The 21,957-nt window shown below is 48.3% G+C and overlaps 1 protein-coding gene across 3 annotated transcripts in view; it reads left to right on the top strand.

Moving 5' to 3' along the window:
- KCNE1 (potassium voltage-gated channel subfamily E regulatory subunit 1) overlaps positions 1 to 8,808 on the top strand; it is an 80,325-nt gene extending 71,517 nt beyond the window's left edge. For all 3 annotated transcript variants that reach the window (XM_087756945.1, XM_087756946.1, XM_087756947.1), the window contains exon 2: positions 6,136 to 8,808. In XM_087756945.1, the coding sequence (XP_087613071.1) occupies positions 6,184 to 6,564 (381 nt within the window). In that variant the 5' untranslated portion in view covers positions 6,136 to 6,183 and the 3' untranslated portion in view covers positions 6,565 to 8,808. The remainder of the gene's footprint in view (positions 1 to 6,135) is intronic.
- Positions 8,809 to 21,957: the final 13,149 nt, after the last annotated feature.

Here is a 21,957-nt window from a genome sequence, read left to right as displayed (position 1 = left end):
AGGAGCTGGAGGGAGGAAATGGGTCTATCATCTTGTGCAATGCTCTGGCCTCCAGAAAGTTGTCTGACCTACTCATCCCTGTAACGAACAGCCAGGGAAATGAGCCAGGGAGGTCAGTAGATGCATTGCTTTGTGGTGGTGGAGAAGCATGTCATTGGCAGAAAATGTGGGCAATGTGCTGTGCTAACTTTTGCTACTAGCGTAGCACAGGCTTTTTTTGTGTGCCATCAGTTCATTAGAAGTTGCTAGAGCTATGTATTTTCTAAAGGTATGTATTCACTCGACCACCTTGGTTTCTGATGCTTGGTTACTGGTGCTTTTGGCAGCAATATGAGAGGGAAATTGTTGGAGATGTTTGCTTGGTATAAATTAGAATATAGGTCCTTTGATTTGTGAGAGCTGAGAAAATTGTAATAGGAGACAGGCATCTGTCATTTAACATCCACCTCTGTCTACATGATAAATATCACATTTTAACCTCAGCAGGGAAGACAAGTACAGCTAGCCAAAGCAAATCAGTTTGCCTACCTAATGCTCGAGGACAAAATTTCCATTGAGCTCCAAAGCCAAGTATCACATCCTCTAGGTGCCTTACATGACAGAAAATTGCCTGTTTTCTTTTTAAACCCCAGCAGTCGACTGGGACCCAACAACATCTCGCAGCGTGTGCTTCACTGAAGCTCAGCTGTTGGCAATGAGCCCAGCTCAGACAGGGGCAGAAAGGACTGTGCTGGAGCTGGCAGCCCCAGCTGGGTTGGGTGCACCCCACTGGCAGCGGCACCCAGGCTCACGGAGCAGCCGGCAGCCTGCCTTTGAGCAGACGGACCCATTCTGCTCTGCCTTTGTTGGGAACCAGCCAGCTGTAAGTTCTGACATTTATAATGTAGACAGAAGTTATACTAAATGCCAGATCTCTGCAGCTGCAAATTGCTCTATTTGAACTCAAATGTCAATTTAAAGCTCTGTAGTGATATCCTGTCACAGTCCTACCTCCCCAGCAGCAGGAGGTGTGACTGCCTCAGCACCCAGGCAGGCACAGCAAGCTCTCCAGTGGCTCAGCTTGGCCTCTCTTCAGACTCAAACAGGGGTCAGACTCCGCATCATGCAGGCAGTCTCATGGACTTGCATTTTGCAGCTCTAGCACTCCATAGCTGTAAGCATTTGGATGTTCAAGAGATTAAGAGTAGGTCTGTCATTGCATGGTCATACTGGAGAGACATGGCCTCAGCCATGTTCAGGGACAGTTTTTGAGACGGCAGATAGACACAATGCACGTGGAGCCCATCCACACTTGCCCGTGCGTCTCCATCCTCCAGTCCCACAGTGTGTCCTGCTTCATAGCTCCAGAAGTAACTGGGTCTTCCCTGAGCTTGGCCGTCACAGCCCTCCATCCCACGCAACATTTTTAAACCAAGGGGCCTTGGTGGCTGAAAGCTTTCTTCCCTAATTCCTCCTGTTAGCTGTTAAAATGCAATCTTGACAGATGCCCTCTGCCAGAGGCCCCTCGGCCCTCTCCTTTGGCTCTCAGGGTCGGTGCTGGGCCAGTTTTCCTTCCACCCATGAGGGAAGGTACTATGAAGCCACTATGAACAAAGTGGCTGCCAGAGGTTTGTTTATTTTTCACTTTTCCTTCAAGAGAGCAGCTTTCCATCTCTAATCGGTCTCCCTTTCCTTCCCTCAGCTGTGCCCCATGGCTCTTGCCCAAGCCATGGAGATTTAGGGGAGCAGCAGGTACTCCTATAGGGATGGTGGGAGGTGTTGAGGGGTTGAACAGTGTGAACAGACTCTGGTGTGCTTAGGAATAAGCAGAGTAGGACTCAATCTTCTCTACACAGGGGCCTTTGGGGTGTATGAGGGAAGGGGCTGGTGGGTTTGGGTTGTTTTTTTTCCCACCAGTGGAGTGTTACCACTGCAAGGAACAGCTCACCTGTGTAAGTACATCCCTGGGGAAACTTTTGCATAGAGCAATGTCCAGGTTGAAAGCATCCCAAGCAATACGGGCCAGCAGACTGAGAAAGCAAACACTGTCTATGATCCTCAGATCTTCATAGAATCATAGAATCGTCAAGGTTGGAAAAGACCCTTAAGATCATCGAGTCCAACCGTCAACCTATCACTGCCAAGTTCATCTATACCATGTCGTCAAGCACCGTATCTATCCGTTCTTTAAATACCTCCACGGATGGAGACTCAACCACTTCACTGAAGTTAGATTGAATGCATGTTTTTACACCTGCTGAGAACTTGTTCATTTATAAGCAATGTTTTAAAGTGCTTTGGAAGGGGTGGTTAAGCTGCCTTCAGATGCTTTTCCTCCCTCCACTGACTGTAGAAACTGTGGGTCGTACCCATCTGGCCACATAGAGACATTTATGGTGTAGGTCTGTCTCCTAGAGTCCTGCTTTTGACCATTCCCCAACTCTGGAAACCTGCCTGTGGCATCTTGTCTGTCATCCTAAACCCACCCTCTCCATGAAGACATCGCTCAGAGGAGGTCCCTCTCCATTGCTCACAAGAAATCCATGGCATGAGAAAGAGAGGGCAAGCGGCAGGTGGCAGAGAGGAAAGGGATAAGGCTCAGTGAGCAAGGGCTCAGTGAGCAAGGGCTCCAGTGGTGCTGCTTGGCACCACAGACCATGGCCGATGGGACAGCAGTTCAGGACACCTAATGGAAGATGATCTTGGGCAATGCCAGCAGTACAGCTGCATGCATTGGGAGGCAACCTGCACTGAGCCCATCACTTTTTCTTTGGAGATCCATGTCACCTGCATTTAGTGTAATGGATGGAGAAGCAGCAATGCACCTGAGAGCAGGATATGGCCCAGGCTGCTGCCAACCTGAGGGAATGCCCTCTGAATCCCTGGCCAGCGAAAAAGTTGCTGAACTGTTAAGTTTTGCCCCAGGTCACTTTTAACACAGGCAGTTCACTGCTCAGTGCTTGTCCCCTCAAAAGAGGTAGGAGGGGTGACCCCCCAGCATGCACTGAAACCTCCTGTGGGATGGCGTGGGATGGGGCCCACCCCCCCCATCCCCCCCCTCAGACAAGGTCCTGGCTTACCAGGATGCAACCCAGGTAAACTGGGATACTGATTTTGGGCTGGGCACGATTTCACCCAGAGCTCCTCAGGGGAGCTCCACAAGGGGACTGGGGCAGTGGTCGTGATTTGCAGCCCATCAGCAGTCATCTGGGGAGAGCGGCAGGGACGAGAAAACCACTCTGGTTGTGGTCAAAACAGAGTTTTTGGGACAGTGAGGTGTGACCATCAGTCGTGGAGTAGGCCAGTGACACAGGTGGCTCTTCCCAGTCCTGTGTACTTCAGCTCTAAACCGGTCCCAGTATGGATTTTAGTGGAGTTGCAAATGGCTCGTGCAGTGGCAGACGAGGCCTTCAGGCTTGCTGAGATTTCAGGAGGAGATTTCCTGGGGAACAGGAGTGTGCCCTCTCCCTCCCTTAACCTCTCCTGTTATTGCCATCTGATGTGGTTACGGAGATGGGGCCACTCAGCTCCCTGCCAGCTTCCAGCCCAGCCGGCATGCAAGCAACCCAGAAGTGGGCAATACCTTGCAACCCTCAGAAACCTCCCGAAAGAATATGGGGAGGTAGCTGAGGATATTCAGCCTCAAAATGTCAATTCATCAGCACCAGAAGTGTTGTCAGTGCTACTGGTCATTATTATGAGAAAGGATTGCCTATCTTTCCAGAAAAAGTTGAGATGCAGTGAAATTCTTCTTTGTTTTGTCTGAAAGTTATTGCAATGATTTGCAAATGGTTTTACATTTTACAGCGTTGACACGTTCTACATGTTTAGGAGGAGTAATCTCAGATAAAGGTTTTAACATCTTTTTCTCTTCCTTTCCTTCTTAAAGGATCTGAACACAGCTGTGAAATGTGAATAGATTTTAACTATTAAGCCCAAACTGCCAAGATGTTATTTCCTGTGGCTTTGACTCATGCAACTGAAGAAATAAATTGGATCAGAATATTGTTTTGTACCAGGGATTTTTGTCTCCCTCTGCCACCCCCAGGCTTGGCTCTATTTAAAGCAAAATACGAAGGCATACTCTCATGGGTGCTCATTTTTCCTGCTGCTGAGGCACCTCCTGGCAGGAACTGCTTGCTTGGAGCAGGGTGAGCCTGAGCCCACAGGAGCTTGACCTGGGCTCCCAGTGGTCACCTACTTGCCAGGGGAAGGAGTCTGATGTCATCTGGTGTGGGCTGGTGCCGCTCGTGTCCCCCAGGATTGCATGGTGAGGAGAACAGGGTTTTCTCCATAGAATTCATCATGCTGGGCTGAGTGTCTGACTTTCAGTGGGATGCAGCCCCAGATCCATGACAGCACAGCTGGGAGGTCTAGCAAAAGGGTTTGGACTAAAAAATCAGCACATGCAGTTGCAGTAGCAATTAATTTATGTGAGTATGTTTGATCATATTCAGGTCTGCATTAATTGTGTACTTTATTCGGCCGCAATGGCACCTGCTAGCACAGAACACACCGGGTAAATAACTGCTCTTCATACAAGAGACAGCAGGTCATAAGATCAGTGTCCTCTTCTCGCCTCCTCTGTCTCAGTGTCTCCTTTTACAGCATTTATGCCATAATGAGGTGCAGAAAATTCAAAGAAGCCTCCAGATATGTCTCATCTACTGCAGTGTCATTACTGGCAGCTGGAGGCTGTGTGCACAGCTAAACTCCCTCCCATGCAGAGGTCCTGAACAACATCTATGCATCATTAATGTCGCCCTCGTGGAGGGGTGTAATTGCTGCCTACGCCTTTTGGTGGCTTTCTGCCCAAGGGTTCATTCTTGATGTATTGTAAATTATTATAATATAGTACCTCTTAAAACGAAACAAAACAACAAAAGGTAAGTATGCTGGAGAAGCTTTTGCTAACATGCTGGCCTGTTCTCACAGATTTAAAACTGTAGAAAGCACTGACAGCCATCTTATGTGCCTACAAGATTGCTGTCACAGAAGTCACCTTGAATAACAGTACCTCATTCAGATGTGCTAAGGGCAAAAACAGAGGGAGACTGTTGTCTTAATTTTCTAGAGACATTTAAATTAGGCATTGTAGTGAGATATTGTCAGTCATGTTACCTGGCTGCTGAGGTTTTGGGACTGCAGTGCTGATAGGATTGCTCTTATTAAGTAATTTACAGCTGACATTGGAAAAGGGAAAAGGACCCTTCAGCTTCTTGTGTAAGACTGTCAATGCAGAGTGCTATGGCTGAGAGGCTTTGGACATTCAGGTGCTTCTTGGTGTTACCATCTCCTGCCCTGTTCCTGACCTGCAGTGCCAGTGGAAGTCCTCCTAACCAGACAATAAAACACCAGTTGCATAGCAATTTAGTTTGGAGGAGAAAGCAGTGAACTACCTGGGGAGAACTGCCAGCCTGCAGGAGTGGGGATGAAAGGAGATGCTTTTCCTTTCCACTGCTGGGTAGGCAGTTGCTATAGTCTCCCTCTGTATCTACTCCCTGGGCAAATGCCCATTGGGAAGTTGTATTAAATTAGTGTGGGACACATTTCTGTCAGATGTTTGGTTGCTTAGTTTTCCATGGTGTATATCATCATGAGAGCTGCAGAAGAAAGGCAAGACTCCTCAACAGGGCTGGACAGAAGGAGCTTGCTGCAGGTACTGAGTGATTTCAGGTACAGAAGTTTTATTTCCAAATTCGATCCTTAAGCTGAAAGTAGAGGACAGAGGACCAAGAGAAACCATGATAACAATCTTCAAAGCCAGAAGCAGTTGTCACAAAGTGAGAGTGAGACACTCCTTATGGGGGCTCAGGAGAGAAGTCATGGGTTTTAAATAGCAGCACGAGAGGCCTGGGTGAGGTATCCGTGTGAGTGGGCAACAGCCGGGGCAGGTGCGCAACGCGACAGACCGTCTGTGAGGACTAAGGAGGGTTTGCAAGGCAAGTGTTTATGGGGGATGGACTCAGCCGAGCTGGCCTGGCTTGGAAACAGGGGGTGAAGAGGTCCCTCTAGGCCGGTCCAGCTGCCCTGCCTCTGCTCCAACCCTGAGGCAGCTTCCTCGCTGAGGAGGGGAAGGAGTAAAGGGAGACAGAGAGACTCACATCTTTATCTGACGATTTATCTGGCATGTCCCTGATTTTTATGCTTTTCTAGAAAAACCACAAATAAGGAAGAAAGAAGTGTGAGCGACAGAAGAACAAGATGTTGGTGCTGTCTAATGACACAGTCCTGAATTCACTCCTCTCCAAGCTGCTTCAAGACTACCTGGAGCAGACAAATAGCTCTGCACCTTCCCAGGTCAGAAGTTCCAGCAGCAACCTGGAAATCATCTATGTGCTGCTGATGCTTGGCCTCTTTGGCTTCTTCACAGCGGGAGTCATGCTGACCAACATCCGTGCCAGAAGGCTGGAGGACTCCCACAACCCCTACAACACCTACATTGCCACAGACATTTGGCATAAGAAGGACAGGGAGTATTTTCAAGCCAAGCTCATAGAAAATTACAAGCTGTGCTGTGTCTTTGAAAACCAGCTGGCCGTGGAGCAGCCAAGCACGCAGATTCCCGAGGCAAAGTCTTCCTAGCAAAACGGGAGAAAGGATTGCACTTTGCACAGGGAGAAGCCAAACAATAGCTGGTATGAACCAGGCTAGCGGCTTGCCCATCTGCAGAGCCGCAGGCGATGGCCTCGGTCAGGCTGAATAACCATGAACTGATGGTGAAGCTGATGGGTCTGTGATGGCCCTGGTGCTGCAAAAGTGCCCGGCCAACAGTACCTTGCTGCAATCACTGTAAGGTCAAGGAGGGGGACACACAGCAGGAGTATCATGGACTCATCAGCTTCACCTAGCAAAAAAAGCAAATGTTGGTGTTTCCAAGTGTGAACACTTGCAGTAGTGCATGTAATTAAAACCAAATTGGATCAAACACAAGCTAGAGACATTAACAGCCAAGTATGGTTTAGGCAATCATTTTCAAGTAAGACCAGTTTCTTCCAAGAAAAAGTAGCTGAAATATTTCATTTGCATTTTTGACCAGCATAGAATAATAATTTTATAAATTGTACAATGTTGTGGATGACCTATTTCTTTCAGAATCATGCACCTCTTTGAGACAAAATTTTAGAAAAAGATTCCCATTTTTGCTGAAAACCATTTCTGTGGAAAAATGCAGACTTTGCAGGGAAATTTTTTAGTGACTGTCCCTAATTCCTAGCAGGTACCCCAGATGGGTCTTGCCGGCTACTTTTGGTTTTCCTTCTCATGGATGGGGCTTGATCCTGGCAGCAATATCCACTCTTGTACAAAGATTCAGCAGCCCACATGCTGTGTGCCGTGCAAGCGTGTAACGTTTCAAGAGTTTCAATCACATTTAATTATTGCACAATTCCTAAGTGCTAGCCCTTGGTTGGAAAGTGAATTTCCACTCTGTGAAGAGCAGTTCCACAAAGTGTCTGATATTTAATCACCGACACAGCTTATGTCTGTGCTTAACTTAAACCCTGTGAGCAATTCCTCCAGCTCCCAGGAGCAGCCTCCCTCAGTACAGCTGTTTATCTATTGCAGTACCCAACACAAGGTCCGTGCCAGCAAGGTTTTCCTGCCCTTGGCCTCCTTGCTCCCTCCTTCGGTGGGCCATATCTGCTGAGCCGTGGGGAGAAGGTGGTAGCCAAACTTGGCTTCTGTGGCAGCAGCTATCAGCCATCTGTGTTAAAAGGGGGAAATACGGCTCCTCTGGACACTGCATTACTCAGAATAGCAACCTCGTCAACCTGAAGTCTGTTTTCTGGTTTGGGATCAAAGAAGCAATGGTCTGGGCAGAAGGGGGTTTTTATTTCTGCTCTGCAGATATGCATCCCATTTTTAGCTACTGGAGAGGAAAGAGAAGTGGGAAAGGCTTGAAAGAAAGTCATGCAGAGCAGCCACTTCAAAGGCAAGGCGAGGGCAGAGTGGGGGCAGATAGCTACCCACATATTTGGACGGGCAAGCGATACAAGTCACAGCACATCCCCTTTCCATGCATAGGTACTTCTTTAGGACTGCACTTTCATTAACATAGCCATGTTTGTGTTCCCAGAATACTTAGGAAAATTAAAAATGCAGGGTTTTTTTGTTTTTTTGGTTTTTTTTAAGATATTTATATGGTGCCCACCATTAAGCTGAGGACAAGATACATGTTTTCAGTGTCTTGAACAGCTTGGAAAATCTCCATCAGCTTAATTATCCGAGTCACTTTCTCCTCTAGAGGAATGTAAACCAAAGCCAGGCTTTGGAAAAATGTTGACTTCTCAGCTTTGGCACTGCTCTTTTGGGATGTCACCGTGCAGTCTGTTTATTACTTTCATTTCCCTCCTGCTGTGAGAGGGCAAATGCTCTTGCTTGCTGGTTCTCCAGAGACAGGCCCGTGCAGCATTGCTGACAATGTTTAAACTTGCATCAAAAATGGCCTTTAATTACATTAAAACCTTTGAACATTAAGCTTGTCAAAAGGGCTCCCTCCTGCAGCTCCCCCTCCACCCCAAATGTTTTCAGGTATTTTGGGTCTAGGCACTTGCTGGTCACCTTATTTTAATAGCCTCAATGTAGTTATTTGTGACAAGGGTGATTGTCAGCATTAGTTGGCTTCCACTTTTATTTTGAGCTCTTATTTATTTAAACAAGAGGGGAACCACTGTGCCTTAATGCTTTCCTGTGCCCCCAGGCTACAAATCACCCTTCAGTGGCAGTTGTGGACTCCCACTGTGGCCTTTCACGTTACTTTTCAGTCTTGTAGTTCTCCTTTTTCCCCTATTTTTTCACTTGTACAAAGCAATAAAATACAAATTACAAACTGCGCTTGTGGCCTCAGATTTTTTCTGTCCTAAACTGTTTCACAAGCTTACAGAAAGAGTGCTGATACTACCTGACGGGCACCCACTCACCCGTCCCCTTTCTACACCCTATTAATCAGGGCCAGGTCTGGGTGCTGGGATATCTCTCAGTACGCCTAGATCTGGAGAAATATCAAAATGTCAGGAACAAATTCCTCACCTCAAGTAAACTCCCAGGGTTTGCAGCACCTCAGGCAAGCTTGGCTCTGGTGTTCAGTGCAGTGATCCCGGCTGCAGCCTTCGGGAATGCGTTGCACACAGCTTTCCACTGCAGCCCCAGCAGCACCTGCCCCATGGGGGCTTGGGTTTTGTTGCATCCCCCCAGAAACAACAGTGGGCCTGGCACAAGGAGAGAAATAGCTTTGGGGTAGTAGTCCCCCCAGCAAGGGAGGAAGGTCTTGTGCCCACATGGAGCCCAGTGGCCCTGCACAAGGCGTCGGTTGGGTAGCTAGCCCTCATGGGATGCTCTGTTGATGAGATTTTTTAAGGCTAGAAAGGATCATTCTGATCACAAGAGAGGTAGGAGTACATATCATGAGATCTTAAGAGTTCAGGTCAGCCAGGTCTCTTTGCGTCCTCTCCTTGAAAAAGGCTCTGAAATCCCTTTCTGTATAGCTCCGGATTATGTAATAACAGTTTTTGAGATGTAAACTGTGAGCCAAGCTGCAGCCTGCATTGCCAAGCATCCTCCAGGGCTCGTAAACGCAACTCCCACTTCCTCTGTCATTACCACTGACTCATGCAGGATGGCTGACACAGGACCCATCTCTGACTTCAGGTAATAGCAGAAAGAGCATTCACTGGCCAAGGAGTGCCTAGAAGTGTGTGATTAGTTCACTTGCTCGTCATCTTTGCCATAGACCAAAGACCAGCAACAAACCTGTCATATAATTACCATCACGCAGAGCTCACGTTTTCCGATTTCCTGCTTGTTGGGGAGATTGAAGAATCTTAAACTCATTAGGCAAGTGTTGCACTTTCTTTGGCCCAAACTTTGAAAGTCTTTTGCTCAGGAGACATAAAATAGCCAGGGAGACCGTCAGAGGTTTATTTTTATCCAGTCCCCAATAGCTAAAGTCCCTGGCTTCTTCAGCTGTGGCTTATTCTAGTCAGTAGCCTTGCTGCTGATTGGCCTAATGAGCATACCTGCAGGCACAGATATTGCTCTCTGGCTACTTTTGTTTTTTTATAAAAGAAATCACATTATATAGAAATGCCGGCATTATACAGAAATGTCATTTTGAATTAAAGCCCTACATTGTTAACAGCAATGTGGTGGTAATGCACAAAGGTCTCAGGCAAAATCAAAGCCCAATATAGCAGGTTCTCTCCTGTATGTATTTTGAGAGGTTCTGCTTTGTACAGTTGCAGACTAACCTGGAAGTTCTGTGCTACAAAGCCACACAAATAAAATATTTATAAGTAACTGCAGTACATCACACATGCTGACAAAATTCTGCGTCGTACCTCTCGGAGGGGAAAGTCAGTCCTCACGCCTTGGGGAAAGAAGATCCAGGTTGGTTTTTTTTTTCACTAGGTTATGTGGCCACTGACTCACAGACAGATGAGGTCTCCCTCTTCTCCCCTTTCCTGCCTGCCCTGGAAACCTGTCTGGGTTGCCCAGACTCTGGGCAACTCTGTGACTGCTGCAGCCCCCCAAACCTAAAGCATGCCTTCTCTGGCCGTGCCTGCAAAGCACGAGGATGCAGGAGCATCATCTGTAATGCCTCTACCCCAGAAGACTTCCCCAGCCATGCGTGGAGCAGGGTGCAGCATGCAGCAGGGCACAGCTATCCTTCTCCGGCAGCACACAGTCATTTGCCAGAGTGCGAGTATGTTCACCTGAGGATACATCTGTGTGGGCTCACACAGAGAGTGTATAGGTGGCCAAGCTCAGCTTTAAGATAGCCAGATGCCAGCTCTAGCTGTAAGAAAGCATGGGTGCAGTGCTGAGGTTGAGACCAATATGCCCTAAGCAGTGGCTAGAAGTGGTTTACATCCAGGCAGCACAGAGCCCAGGGAAGCAAGTCTCTGCTGATCTGTAGCCTGACATGCACAACCTTCCCGTAGGAAGCCCAAACTGAGAGCTCATCCTTTGCCTTCACTGCAAAATCGTCCCTCCACTCTCGCCAGCCTGTAGAGCTTCAGGCCCTCGTTATTTCCCATCTGATGGAGAACTTGCATCTGCAGCAGCTGGCTTTTCATTATACCCAGCAGAAATCCTTCAGGCTGCAGGTATGAGAGATCAAACCCCTAGTACTAAGTAGTCCATCTGGAAAATACTTTGCAGTCAAAGGCAGCCCGAGTGGGCAAGTCTGAAGTGAGTTCCCCCCCCTCCTCACTTTATAGTTATCAGTGTTATCTTTCTTTGCGGTTGGTTGGGTCAGACCTGCTACACGGGGAAACGTGCACAAAGACAAGCAGAAGGAAACTGATATAAATAGAAGATATGAGCAATCAGAAGCAAGCAGAACATTCTTTACAGCCGATAACTGGAATTATCTTATCTAATACTTCTATGGCATCCTGTTTCATTTTTACACGTTGTTATCACTATGCCAAACTCACTCCCTAATCTCCTTATCCAGCTGGAGCCATCAGCTACCCATGTGAAACCTCCATGAAGCCTTTCTCAAGAAATTGCTCAAGGGACCAACACAAATGCAATTGTTTGGCAGAGGAGGCTGTGAAAGGTCACACTGCGTTTCACCAGTGAGCTGGGCAGGAGGCTGGTCCCTGAGTCCAGAGCTGTCCACGCAGCTGGCTTCGTGGACGCATTCAAGCAGAGAAACGGTCCCAGTCAACCACCTTCAAATGACAAGAAGTAAAGGCCCATACCATGCCGAAATAGGCAAGGAAAGTACTTAATTGTTGGTAGTTCTAGGGCAGGGCTTGCAAGGATAGTTGTTTCTAAAGCCAGCTTTCAACTGCACCCACGAGTGTCCTTCAGATCAAAGAAAAGGGAAGATGTGCATAAATATCGATGGAAAATGCATGGGTGCTAAATCCAGAAGTGAACATTGTGACCATCTGATCTGATTTAGCAGAAGAAAGGCCAAAGACTCTAATGAAATACTTTCTCCAGGCAGGCCCAGGGCTTCTGGTTGGGCTACAGTGCATTATTCTCAGAGGCACACTCAGGCTCGCCAAAATAATACCTCTGCTCAGACCACAAAATCCATACACTGGACCAGGGGCCACCGACCTTCCAAGACCAAGAGCCAAGCAAAATAAAATGTGACACCTTAATGTGAGAGCACTTGCTCTAAAAAATGCTTAATTCAGTATTGGTCTGGTGAGTGTGATAGCAGTTTTATGACGGGTACACCACACAACCTGAAACACTGCTGACCTTCACAGAAACACACTGATTTTGACTGACGTCCAGTAAATGGATTCCCAGTATATGATAGTTCTGATTTTGTTTCTAGATGTGGTAGCTTTCATCCTTTTATACAAGAACAGCATAGCTCGTTAGCCCAGCTGTGAGTGTTCATTTTGATTTAATCCCAAGGATCAGGGATTGATCGGTGGCTGCTGTTCAGCACAGCACACTTACCTGCTGGGGAGGTAATGCTCATTTGGCGCAGCACTGTCAGCAGGGTCTCTTCTGCCTCCCCCCACCGCAATATTCACCCTTCTCCAGGATTCCCTCCAAACCACAACCTCTGGCCTTTGGACCTCCCTCCTCAGCCTCCCCCACGGGTTCGCAGGTCCTTGCTGGGCAGAAAGGAGCATAACCCCTCTGCCTCAGCTGAAGGGGCCATATCAGCGGAGGATCTAAGCCATTGTTCCCAAAGTCTGAGCTCCAATTTCCTTTTTCCTTGTGACCTCCAGCTTTGAGCAGCAGGGTAATTTGTCAGGGGAACAGTTGATTCAGCAGCTGTTCTGGTTCACTGTTGTGCACATAAGCCTCAATCCTGAGGTCTTTATTCAGACCCATGGCAACAAGAGGCTTAGGGACCTCCAATCTGATGGGACTTTTTGCCCTGGCAATATTTTCTCAAGCCTTTATTAGCAGCTTCCCACCTAACAATGCAAATGAATCTGAGAAAAGAGTGCAAACAATAATCTCATACCAACTCTGCACCTGCAGGCAAGATGCCTTCTCCAGGCTGCTCCAGCCAAGCTTGCCCTGCAGGTGCCTCTGTAGCTTCACCCCAGCAGTCCAGTTCCCGGGGACTCAGGGGTGGATCTGACCCTGAGCTGCATGCAGAGAGCAGAGGAATAAAACATCAAATCCTCCCCATACATTTATTTATTTTTCACCTTAATATGCAAGAGTTATGGTGCAGGAATAGACAAGCCAGCATGCTCATCAGTCAGGCACCCTCTGCCAACCAAGGAGCCACAGAGATTTATCGTCAGGCAGCCCATGGCAGGACTGACACCTAAAATTAACCTTCTGCTGTCCTTCTATTTCCTCCCCTCAAAAAAAAGTGAGACCTCTCTCTTTAACAGCAACAGCCCAATAGTCTTTCCATCCAAACCCAGACCTTGAGAAAGGGATTGTATCAGAATAAAATGCAATTTGAATAAAAATAAGCAAATGAGAAACATACTGGTTCCTGCTAATCCAAATTTCCAGTGGTGTTGGCTAGCTCATTGTAGAATACAGGCAGCAGAGACAGGGCCTTCTTTGTTTACAACAAATTATTTAATCCAACACGTGCACATTAAACAGTCTCTTCTGGATTTCTTTATGTTGCTCCTTATTTCTATTTGTAGAAGTCACTGAAATGCAGAAATTGCCAGGCCTGTTGAAGCTACCAGTAGGTAGGATGTTTCATCTAAAGGGCAGACTACCCTGGCTCAGATTTCTGTCCTATTTTCGTTTCATTTCCCATGTCCTTCCAGGGGAACATGACTATGTCCACCCTGGCTATGTGGGGCACCTCTTCTCCCTGGAGACCCCCCTGGCTAGGCTTGGGCAGGAGTACAGGTAATGATAACGTCTCTGCTGACGGCAGTGCTGTCATTGACCGCAGTGGGAATAGGATCTCACCCTCTGACTGGGACTCACAAGGGCCAAAGAAAAGGGCATCACCCTATAGTATAGGGCATCACCACATCCCAGCATGTGTCCTGCAAGGAAAATGGTCCGGTCTGGTCTGAAGAACGGTATTATATGATGTAAACTGATACCTTGTGACCTGGTAGTGTAAAAAAATGTGCAAAACTACCTTGCCATGGTGTGTGTTCAGCATTTTGTAGCACAGCATGTGGATACCAAGGCATAACTGCAATAACAGCAGAGGCAATTGTCAGGCAAGTTAAATGGCAATGAATCCATCCAGTAGCTGCTCACAGGGGCCAGCAGCCATGCCAAAACCCCAGACCTGCTTCCCAGCTCTCCCACTAAGATACCCAGGACATGGGGAACTGGGGGCACCACAGCTGCACTGGTGGTACCAGCTCCTCCTTCCTTCCTTCCTCCAGCTCCATTCAGCTTTCCTCTTCCCTCCCAGACTTCCTTTGGTGGGAAACGACACAGGTAGTGCATTACCCTATGTCCGGGTTCTCGTCTTTATTTATCCACGGAAGCAGGTAGCACTTTGGGGGATTTGCAGAGAATTAAGTAGCCTGTGAAATTTTAGAAAAGGAGAAAAGGGATGTTGCAACCTGATGTGTTCAGCAGATGTGTATGTGGTTTTATTCCATGTTACAGTTTCCATTCAATGAGGAGGGCAAGCCCACACCTACTGCAGGGACAAGACAAGTGTGTACCAGTTGGTGGCCAGCTGCATGGGTGCACACTCCTGGCCTGCCTTGAGGAAACACGTTAAACCCCAGTGCAGGTGGTTCAGGCTAACACATTTTATCTGGAAATCTTCAGGGGAGGGGGAAGAGGAAACAGGCAATTACAGTGAAGAAGACAACATGGGGCAACCTGTCAAACTGCCTGGCCTGTTGCCATCACGTGTGGCCGTACACAGGTGCCTCCCTAGATCATGGCCCTACACAAATAGTCCTCCTCTGCTCATAACTCCTTCTTCCATTTTTGGGACATTATGGGCAGATCCCAGATGGCTGTTCCCAGCTGCCTAGCCTGTGGTTTTAGAAATGTCCAACTCAAAGTCAATGTCTGAGAAGTTCATCACAGCGATGGTCCAGAAATAGCACCCTGAAGGGTAACCACCCCGCCACAGCGGCATCTCTGCCAGTGGCATGGCAGCAAACATGACTTCTCTTCCAAAGCTGTAAGCCCTCTCTATGCCCTTCTCTTCTACCTGCCCTGATGGCTGACTGCAATCAGGAGTGCAACAGGGGAGAAAAAAAGGTCTTTGAGAAGTTTCATGGATATTATCAGCATCTATCAATCACAGATGGTGCCGGACTTCAATGTCCCACTGTGCTTGGTTTTCCTGCGCCAGCTTGCCTCCTCCTGCGGAGAGGGCACCGCTTGCCCTCTGGTGTCACCAGCAGCCAGCCGCCACTGCCGGCGGGCTGGCTCAGGCTGTCCCAGGGAGATGTTGTCCTTGGCAAGAGCTCCTTAATGTGTAGCCTGTGGTGGAAACAGGATGTGAAGCACAGGATGGGAGTGGCAATTGCTTTTATTGCTGTCCTGAAGGTGATACTATTCAAATCGTCTTACCATGTGTTTTGGACAGGAGCCAAAAACGTGAACATCGGACCACAATAACTGTGGATCTTTTTTGCTTCCCAGGTACAATTAAAGGGCAATATCCAGAATTTTACTGTCAGTAGGTGAGTCACAAATGGCAAAACCTGGATGTGGCTCTGAAGCGCAAAACCTGGATGTGGCTCTGAAGCAGTCATCTTCTGAAGCAGTTACATCTGCACAGAGCCCGCACGTGAAATGAATCAAGGGATGAAGCATGGATGAGTCCGCAGCGCTTGGCAATGCCTTTGTCTGAAGCACACTCCATTGCGAGAGGACGGGTCCCGGCGGCGCTGGCTGCCACAGCTGCCTCCCAGTGATGTGGAGTTGCAGCAGCACTCAGACAGCATTACAAAATGAAATTTCCTGGCAAAGGGAGAGTCTGAGAATGGGGGGAGAGCAGCAAAAGCTGTGGAGGTCTGTTACACTGGAGTACTGAGAATGCTAAATGCATTTAGAAGGATTAGACAACAAATGTTGGAAAAGCTAGGAAAAAAGGAAGAAAGAAATGAAGAGCCTAAACTTAACTGCCTGAGACTTTTATCATCAGAATCACTCATAATGCAACGTCTAATAACATCATTTTTGCCATCTGACTCACACTGCATATCTCACAGAAGCCAGAAGCTCTTCTCTTTCATCTGATTTATTCAGTGTGCAAGTAGCTATTCAGGGTTCACCCCTGTTGCTGAGGAGGAGTATTGGGAATATCTAAAGGTCCTGTAGGAAAAAACAGTTAAGAAGGAGCGAGCCACGTGACTGCAGTGCATGGGCATGGAGCTGAGACCCTTGAGATGTGCCAGCATCATGCTGTTTCCACTTAGCCCCAGCGTATGATCAGGGCTGCAATAGTGCTTTGCATAAATAGTCAAGGATTCAGACAAGCTTTTTCTCACACCTACACTTGAGCATGGAGGTAGAGAAACAGGTCACCAGACAACCAGGACTAGCCCAAGGCCTATTATTGCAACAGCAAAATGAAAGCTCTCTCTCATTCTCAGCCACAGAAACTTGAGCAATGCGATTCATGACATGGTCTGACCTGCACAAGAGGCAATGTGCACTGCCTTGCACTGGGGTCATTGCCTGCAGCCCTCACCCTCAGCCACCGCCAGTGAGTGCCCCTTCTCAGCCTCTTCTAGGAACCCAGGGTGACTCAGCCACCACCAAGAGGAAGCTGGGAGAGGGACACGACACGGCAGCTTATCGCCCTGCCCAACGAGGGTACTAGGAAGGGGTTTTCTACACAAAATACCTCAGTACTCTAACAAATCCTCCCCAGCTCTTGCCTAACTCTCTGCAAACTCAACATATTTCTCCTCCGTTGCTGGCTCCTCCAGTTCCCTGCAGAGGAGGTCTCCTGTCGGTGCTGCAGCAGCATGCCAGCCTCCTGGGCATTGTGCCCCTGCCTCGTGGGCAAGCCAGGCTTGCCTCTGAGACACCTCGGGGTCTTCCAGCCAACAGAACCCCCAGGAGGATTGCTGGGGAAGGGGCATCCCTCAGCATCCCTCTCTTGGGGATGGTTCATTCCTGGAGTAAATGCCTGTCAGGGCACGACCTAGATTTTTTTTTGAGGAGGTCACAGGACTAGCGTGCAAAGAACCACATGGGCTTGAGGTCCTCAGTACCCCACTGTCCCCGATGACCTGTGTGGTCTGTTTGCAGGACTCGGCCACGTGAGGAATGCTCCATCGCTCGTCTTAGATCCAGACATTCCTTCATCCCACTTCCTCCAAGGCAGGCAGGTTGCCCTGGCTCAACAGGAAAGATCGCTTGAAGACATGATCCACCTTATATCCCACAGGGATGAGAGCATGGAAAACAAGCTAGCACACTGCAGAGGAAAGTGTGTATGGGAAATGCTTCAAGGCTGAAGATCATCTGGGCTTGTCTGGGTGCTTCAACAGCATGATGAAGCTTCCGTTCCTGGCTCATTTCCACCCATAGGATTTTAAAGACATGTCTGCCTGTCTTGGTCATGTCCTGCACGTGCTTCCAGGTGTCCTTGGCCCTGGAACAGGGGGAGCATGGAGACTAGTTCAATTTCCACCAGCCCCTAAACCCCGCTCCAGGGCTTTGATTCTCACTATAGAGCTGGCAACACTCTAAATTCCAACATTTGTGAAAAAATACGACTAAAATAGCCTTGCTGATGTGTAGTGTTTCCTTATGTTATCTTTTTTAAAAAATGAAACTTCAGTAATAAAAGAATCAGGTCCTCAGCTGATGTGCCCTGACCTATCTCCTATAAAACTTCCCAGCTTATTCTGGGGTCCATATGCCTTCATTGAAAGACTGTCAGAATTACTTCTTCTTGCCCTGCTGTTATGTTTGTGCTCCAAACCCATTCCCTCATCCTTCATTCCTTTTAAAAAAGAAAGGTGTGTCATGGTTTAACCCCAGCTGGCAACGAAGCACCACGCAGCTGCTTGCTCACTCCCCCGCACTGGGATGGGGGAGAGAATCAGAAGGGCAAAAGTGAGAAAACTCGTGGGTTAAGATAAAGACAGTTTAATAAGTAAAGCAAAAGCAGCGCACGCAAGCAAAGCAAACCAAGGAATTCATTCACTACTTCCCATGGGCAGGCAGGTGTTCAGCCATCTCCAGGAGAGCAGGGCTCCATCACGCGTAACGGTTACTTGGGAAGACAAACGCCATCACTCTGAACATCCCCCCTTCCTTCTTCTTCCCCCAGCTTTATATGCTGAGCATGACGTCATATGGTGTGGAACAGCCCTTTGGTCAGTTGGGGTCAGCTGTCCCAGCCGTGTCCCCTCCCAGCTTCTCATGCACCCCCAGCCCACTCACTGGTGGGGTGGGGTGAGAGGCAGAAAAGGCCTTGACTCTGTGACAGCACTGCTCAGCAGTAACAAAAGCATCCCTGTGTTATCAACACTGTTTCCAGCACAAATCCAAAACATAGCCCCATACTAGCTACTCTGAAGAAAATTAACTCTACCCCAGCCAAAACCAGCACAAGGTGCCACCTGGCACTGGCACAGACTTCTAGGGCTGTGGGTGGAGGAAGGAGGCTGTCACCATTAGGCAGGTGTTGAGTGCTTTTTCCTGGTCAAGGGACATGGTTGTGGCCTCGTGCCTCTCTCCATCCACACTGCGATGGTATCCAGTCCTGTGACACACTCCCATAATTTCTGCCCTCCTCCTCACCTGGACATCTTATGCTACCCCAGCATCTTCATTCTTTTTGTCAGGAATGGTATCTGGATGCTTCCTCTGGGTGATGTGGGATCCTTGCTGTCCTGCCTTGGGAAGGACATGTAGGAATCCTACATCCTTTGCCTTGGTATGACTGAGAGGGGAGTCTGTCTCACAGCACTTTTACTGTTGCCAAGTTAGAGGCTGATACTAATCACAGTCATTAGAAAGCAAGCTCCTCTTGAGGGCACGTTGTGCTGAGAGACGGACTCATCATCCTTTGGGGCTATCTGTCTCTCCCCATCGAGTAGGGAAGCTCCCCATAGAGTCCCAGGCAGTGAAACAAATCCCACCTTTGGTGCATACTTGAGCCCATGTCACTCAAACTCCCACATTGTACACAGGGGATCAGGTGGCCAGCATCACCAATGGGTTTGTTGTCAGTGTTTACACTTTTACATTTCCATTTGACTTTTATTCCAAGAAAAAAGACCATCAAATCCAGGGAAGAGGTATGAAAACAGGTGGATTTTCCATCTCCACACTCTAGCTAGGTAGAGGGGTGGGGACAGGAACTGCAAAGGAGCTATACTTGATGGGGCAAAAAGACAAGCTGTGAGGTTCACCTTTCCCTAGCCCTGACCATGCTTTCTCCAAAACTGGAAACAAGACAGCAATTTCAGTATAGTGCTGGGTCTAATCTGACAAGCTCTGCAGTGAAGCAGGTTGACTAGCTGTACTGTGGGGCCACACTGACCCAGCTACACTGCTCCCTGACCCGCGCCGGCACCTCCACCCAGCACTGTGCCGTGTCCTGCCGGCTCATTCACAGCCAGCCCAGGTCTGCGGCTCTGCACGGTGCAAGACAAGACAGACAGTCCTGCTGGCGTTTCATGCTCTCCACTGGGGTCTGGCTCTCAGAGGGATGGTGGCTTTAGACCAGTAATACTCCTAGCACCAAGTCTTTCTCCGAGAGTTGGGGTTCAGCTATAAAACAGCTCCGGCAGTCTGGCAGCAGAGGAGGGTTACACACAAATTGGGGAAGGCACGTGAGGGAGTTCATGCCAGCCTCTTTTTCCCCATTGGCTTTGCTGCCTGGGAGCCCTCAGGTCTCCTTTCCTCCAACAGTAGCTCCCTGCTTCTGATTTTCTTCCTATTTCTGTGTTTGTTAGCCGAAGGTGCAGCTCGCCTAACAAGCTGCTGATACTTTCAAAGCACTGTGTGCTATCCAGCAAAGATTAGACATGTGAAAAAATGAGTAGTTTCAACTGACTCCCATAGCAAGATTTATGTACCCGTCTGGCCGCAATTTAATAGCAATAGCTGCTGCTGCTTCCTGAAGGCAGACATACTCTGCTGTCATGGGGCCCTGCTTCCCTCACCTTTCACAGTCCTCCTCCCTCCTGCTTTCCACGGGAAGGAAAACCAGCCGGCTTTAGCATGAGCTATCCTCCTCCCTCAGCTGCCTTCAGTTGTTCTGGCCGCACAAAGTAACCCCACACCAGCAGTCATCTGTGGCTCCCATGGCAAAGTCTGAGTTAAATTACAGATGTTGCAAGCTGTGGCTGGTGTTATGTGTTGAACCTGAAAGGGGACTTGGCTGTGAAGGGGTGTAACTTGTGCTGTTTTGCCATGGAGAGGGTGTATAAATAAAGGGAATAAAACACCCATGCCCGGCTGGCAGAACAGGATATAAGAGGTTGGGGCAGGAGGATGCAAGATGAAAGATAGCCAGGTTGCTTCATCCAGCCCCCTCTTTCCTATTCCCGGCTACTTTCTTTCCCTATCCTTTCACCAGAAAACAGGACGAGCGGGGATGTAGGCGTGCACTGAAAGAGCAGGCACAACTGCGTAGCCTCTTTCCTCTGGTGTGATGAGGTGGCACCAGCCAAATGCATCCGGGGGGCACTAGGACACTCCTGTTTTCTTTCCCACTTCTGAGAGTCGCTGACTTAAAAAAATGACAGATATATGATGAATAACCAAAAATCATCCAGGCCCACAATCTGCTCTTACATGGTCTCGGTCCAGCAGCGAGCACCCACCTGCCCAGAGCAGCCTTTATGCTTTAATTTGCCCAGTATTGAGGCAACTGAGTCCTCATCCATGTTATTCTCATCCCCTGCACCATAAGGGAACATATTGCTCCACTTGCCTGGAGCCCCCATGTAGCAGGAGCCTCACAGGCCCATAGTATCCTGTTACCACATTGCGTTGCCGACACTCCCTCATGCCTAATGTGCCTGTGATAACTTGCTAGAGGCGAAAAGCAGAGGCCACTCCTCTCCTATGCTCCTTAAATAGTTAAATGCATTGGTCAGCTGGGAGCAAGCCTGGCAGCTGAAAGAGGCGCTGCTCCCAGGACAGAGCCAGCTCTGCATGTAAGTAAGCAAGCTGTTTGAACAGGTACAGTGTTTCATAGCTGTTGTTATGGTGCCTGGGGTGTCTGCAGCTTCCTCTGCATAGTGATAAGTAGGCAGTGGTTTAAATTTTCATTTCCATTTTTCCATTATCTTGGATACATTTACTGGATCTTTTTTCTCCTAAAGTGCTGTTCTCTGAAAATCAGCTCTGTTTAACACTCAAGCTACTAGTCTTTTTTTTTTTTTTTAATTAGCTAGGTATGGCATTATACATGTAGGTCTCGGTGTTTTTATATTTTAGCATGTGTTTGTGTGTGTAGGGAGAGGAGAAGTATACACACATAGATCTGTGTGTGTGCATTTGTGTGCATGGACTTACACCTACTTATGAGGCAGGTGATAGTGATGCGTATTTCTAGTTGATGTGTGTGGGAGACACCTTTGCACACACACAGAAAATGGTCAAAATGAAAAAACCCAATCCTTAGGTTGTGGAAAAGCAGTGGAGAGGGGAGTGGGTAGAAAGGGGATGAGTCCCACCACGGAAAAATGTTGATTTCTAACCTGTGTATCTAGCATGATGATGGGGAAAAAGTAGCAATACAGATGTTTGAAGCCTGGAGGAGTGCTGATGTCGTGTCCCAGTGTCTTTCCAGCATTGTCTGTGTGTGGGTGGGTGTGGGTGGGGGGGTGAGTGTGCACGTATACACAGACAAATGACACACAGCCTTATTTGTACAAAACCATCTGAAGCCTGTTTTCTCTCTCCTAGAGACACGACAGCAGCTAATTCTTCCCCTAGTTGCCACTAAAGGCAGGTCCTACCCTAGATTTCTTCTTTCTCATTTTGGGGTGAACACTCCGGTTCTGCCTTTCAGTGGCATCGCACTTGTGCTTGGCCCCCACAGCCTGCCGGTTAAAAATCCCCACTGTGCTGTATGCTTGGCCTAAGGAGAATTAGGCAGCC

The sequence above is a fragment of the Nipponia nippon genome, unplaced genomic scaffold (assembly GCF_047370975.1).
Source record: "Nipponia nippon isolate SJK-2023a ecotype South Korea unplaced genomic scaffold, ASM4737097v1 scaffold_2, whole genome shotgun sequence".
Lineage (NCBI taxonomy): Eukaryota > Metazoa > Chordata > Aves > Pelecaniformes > Threskiornithidae > Nipponia > Nipponia nippon.
This window is presented reverse-complemented; position numbering and strand designations above follow the sequence as displayed.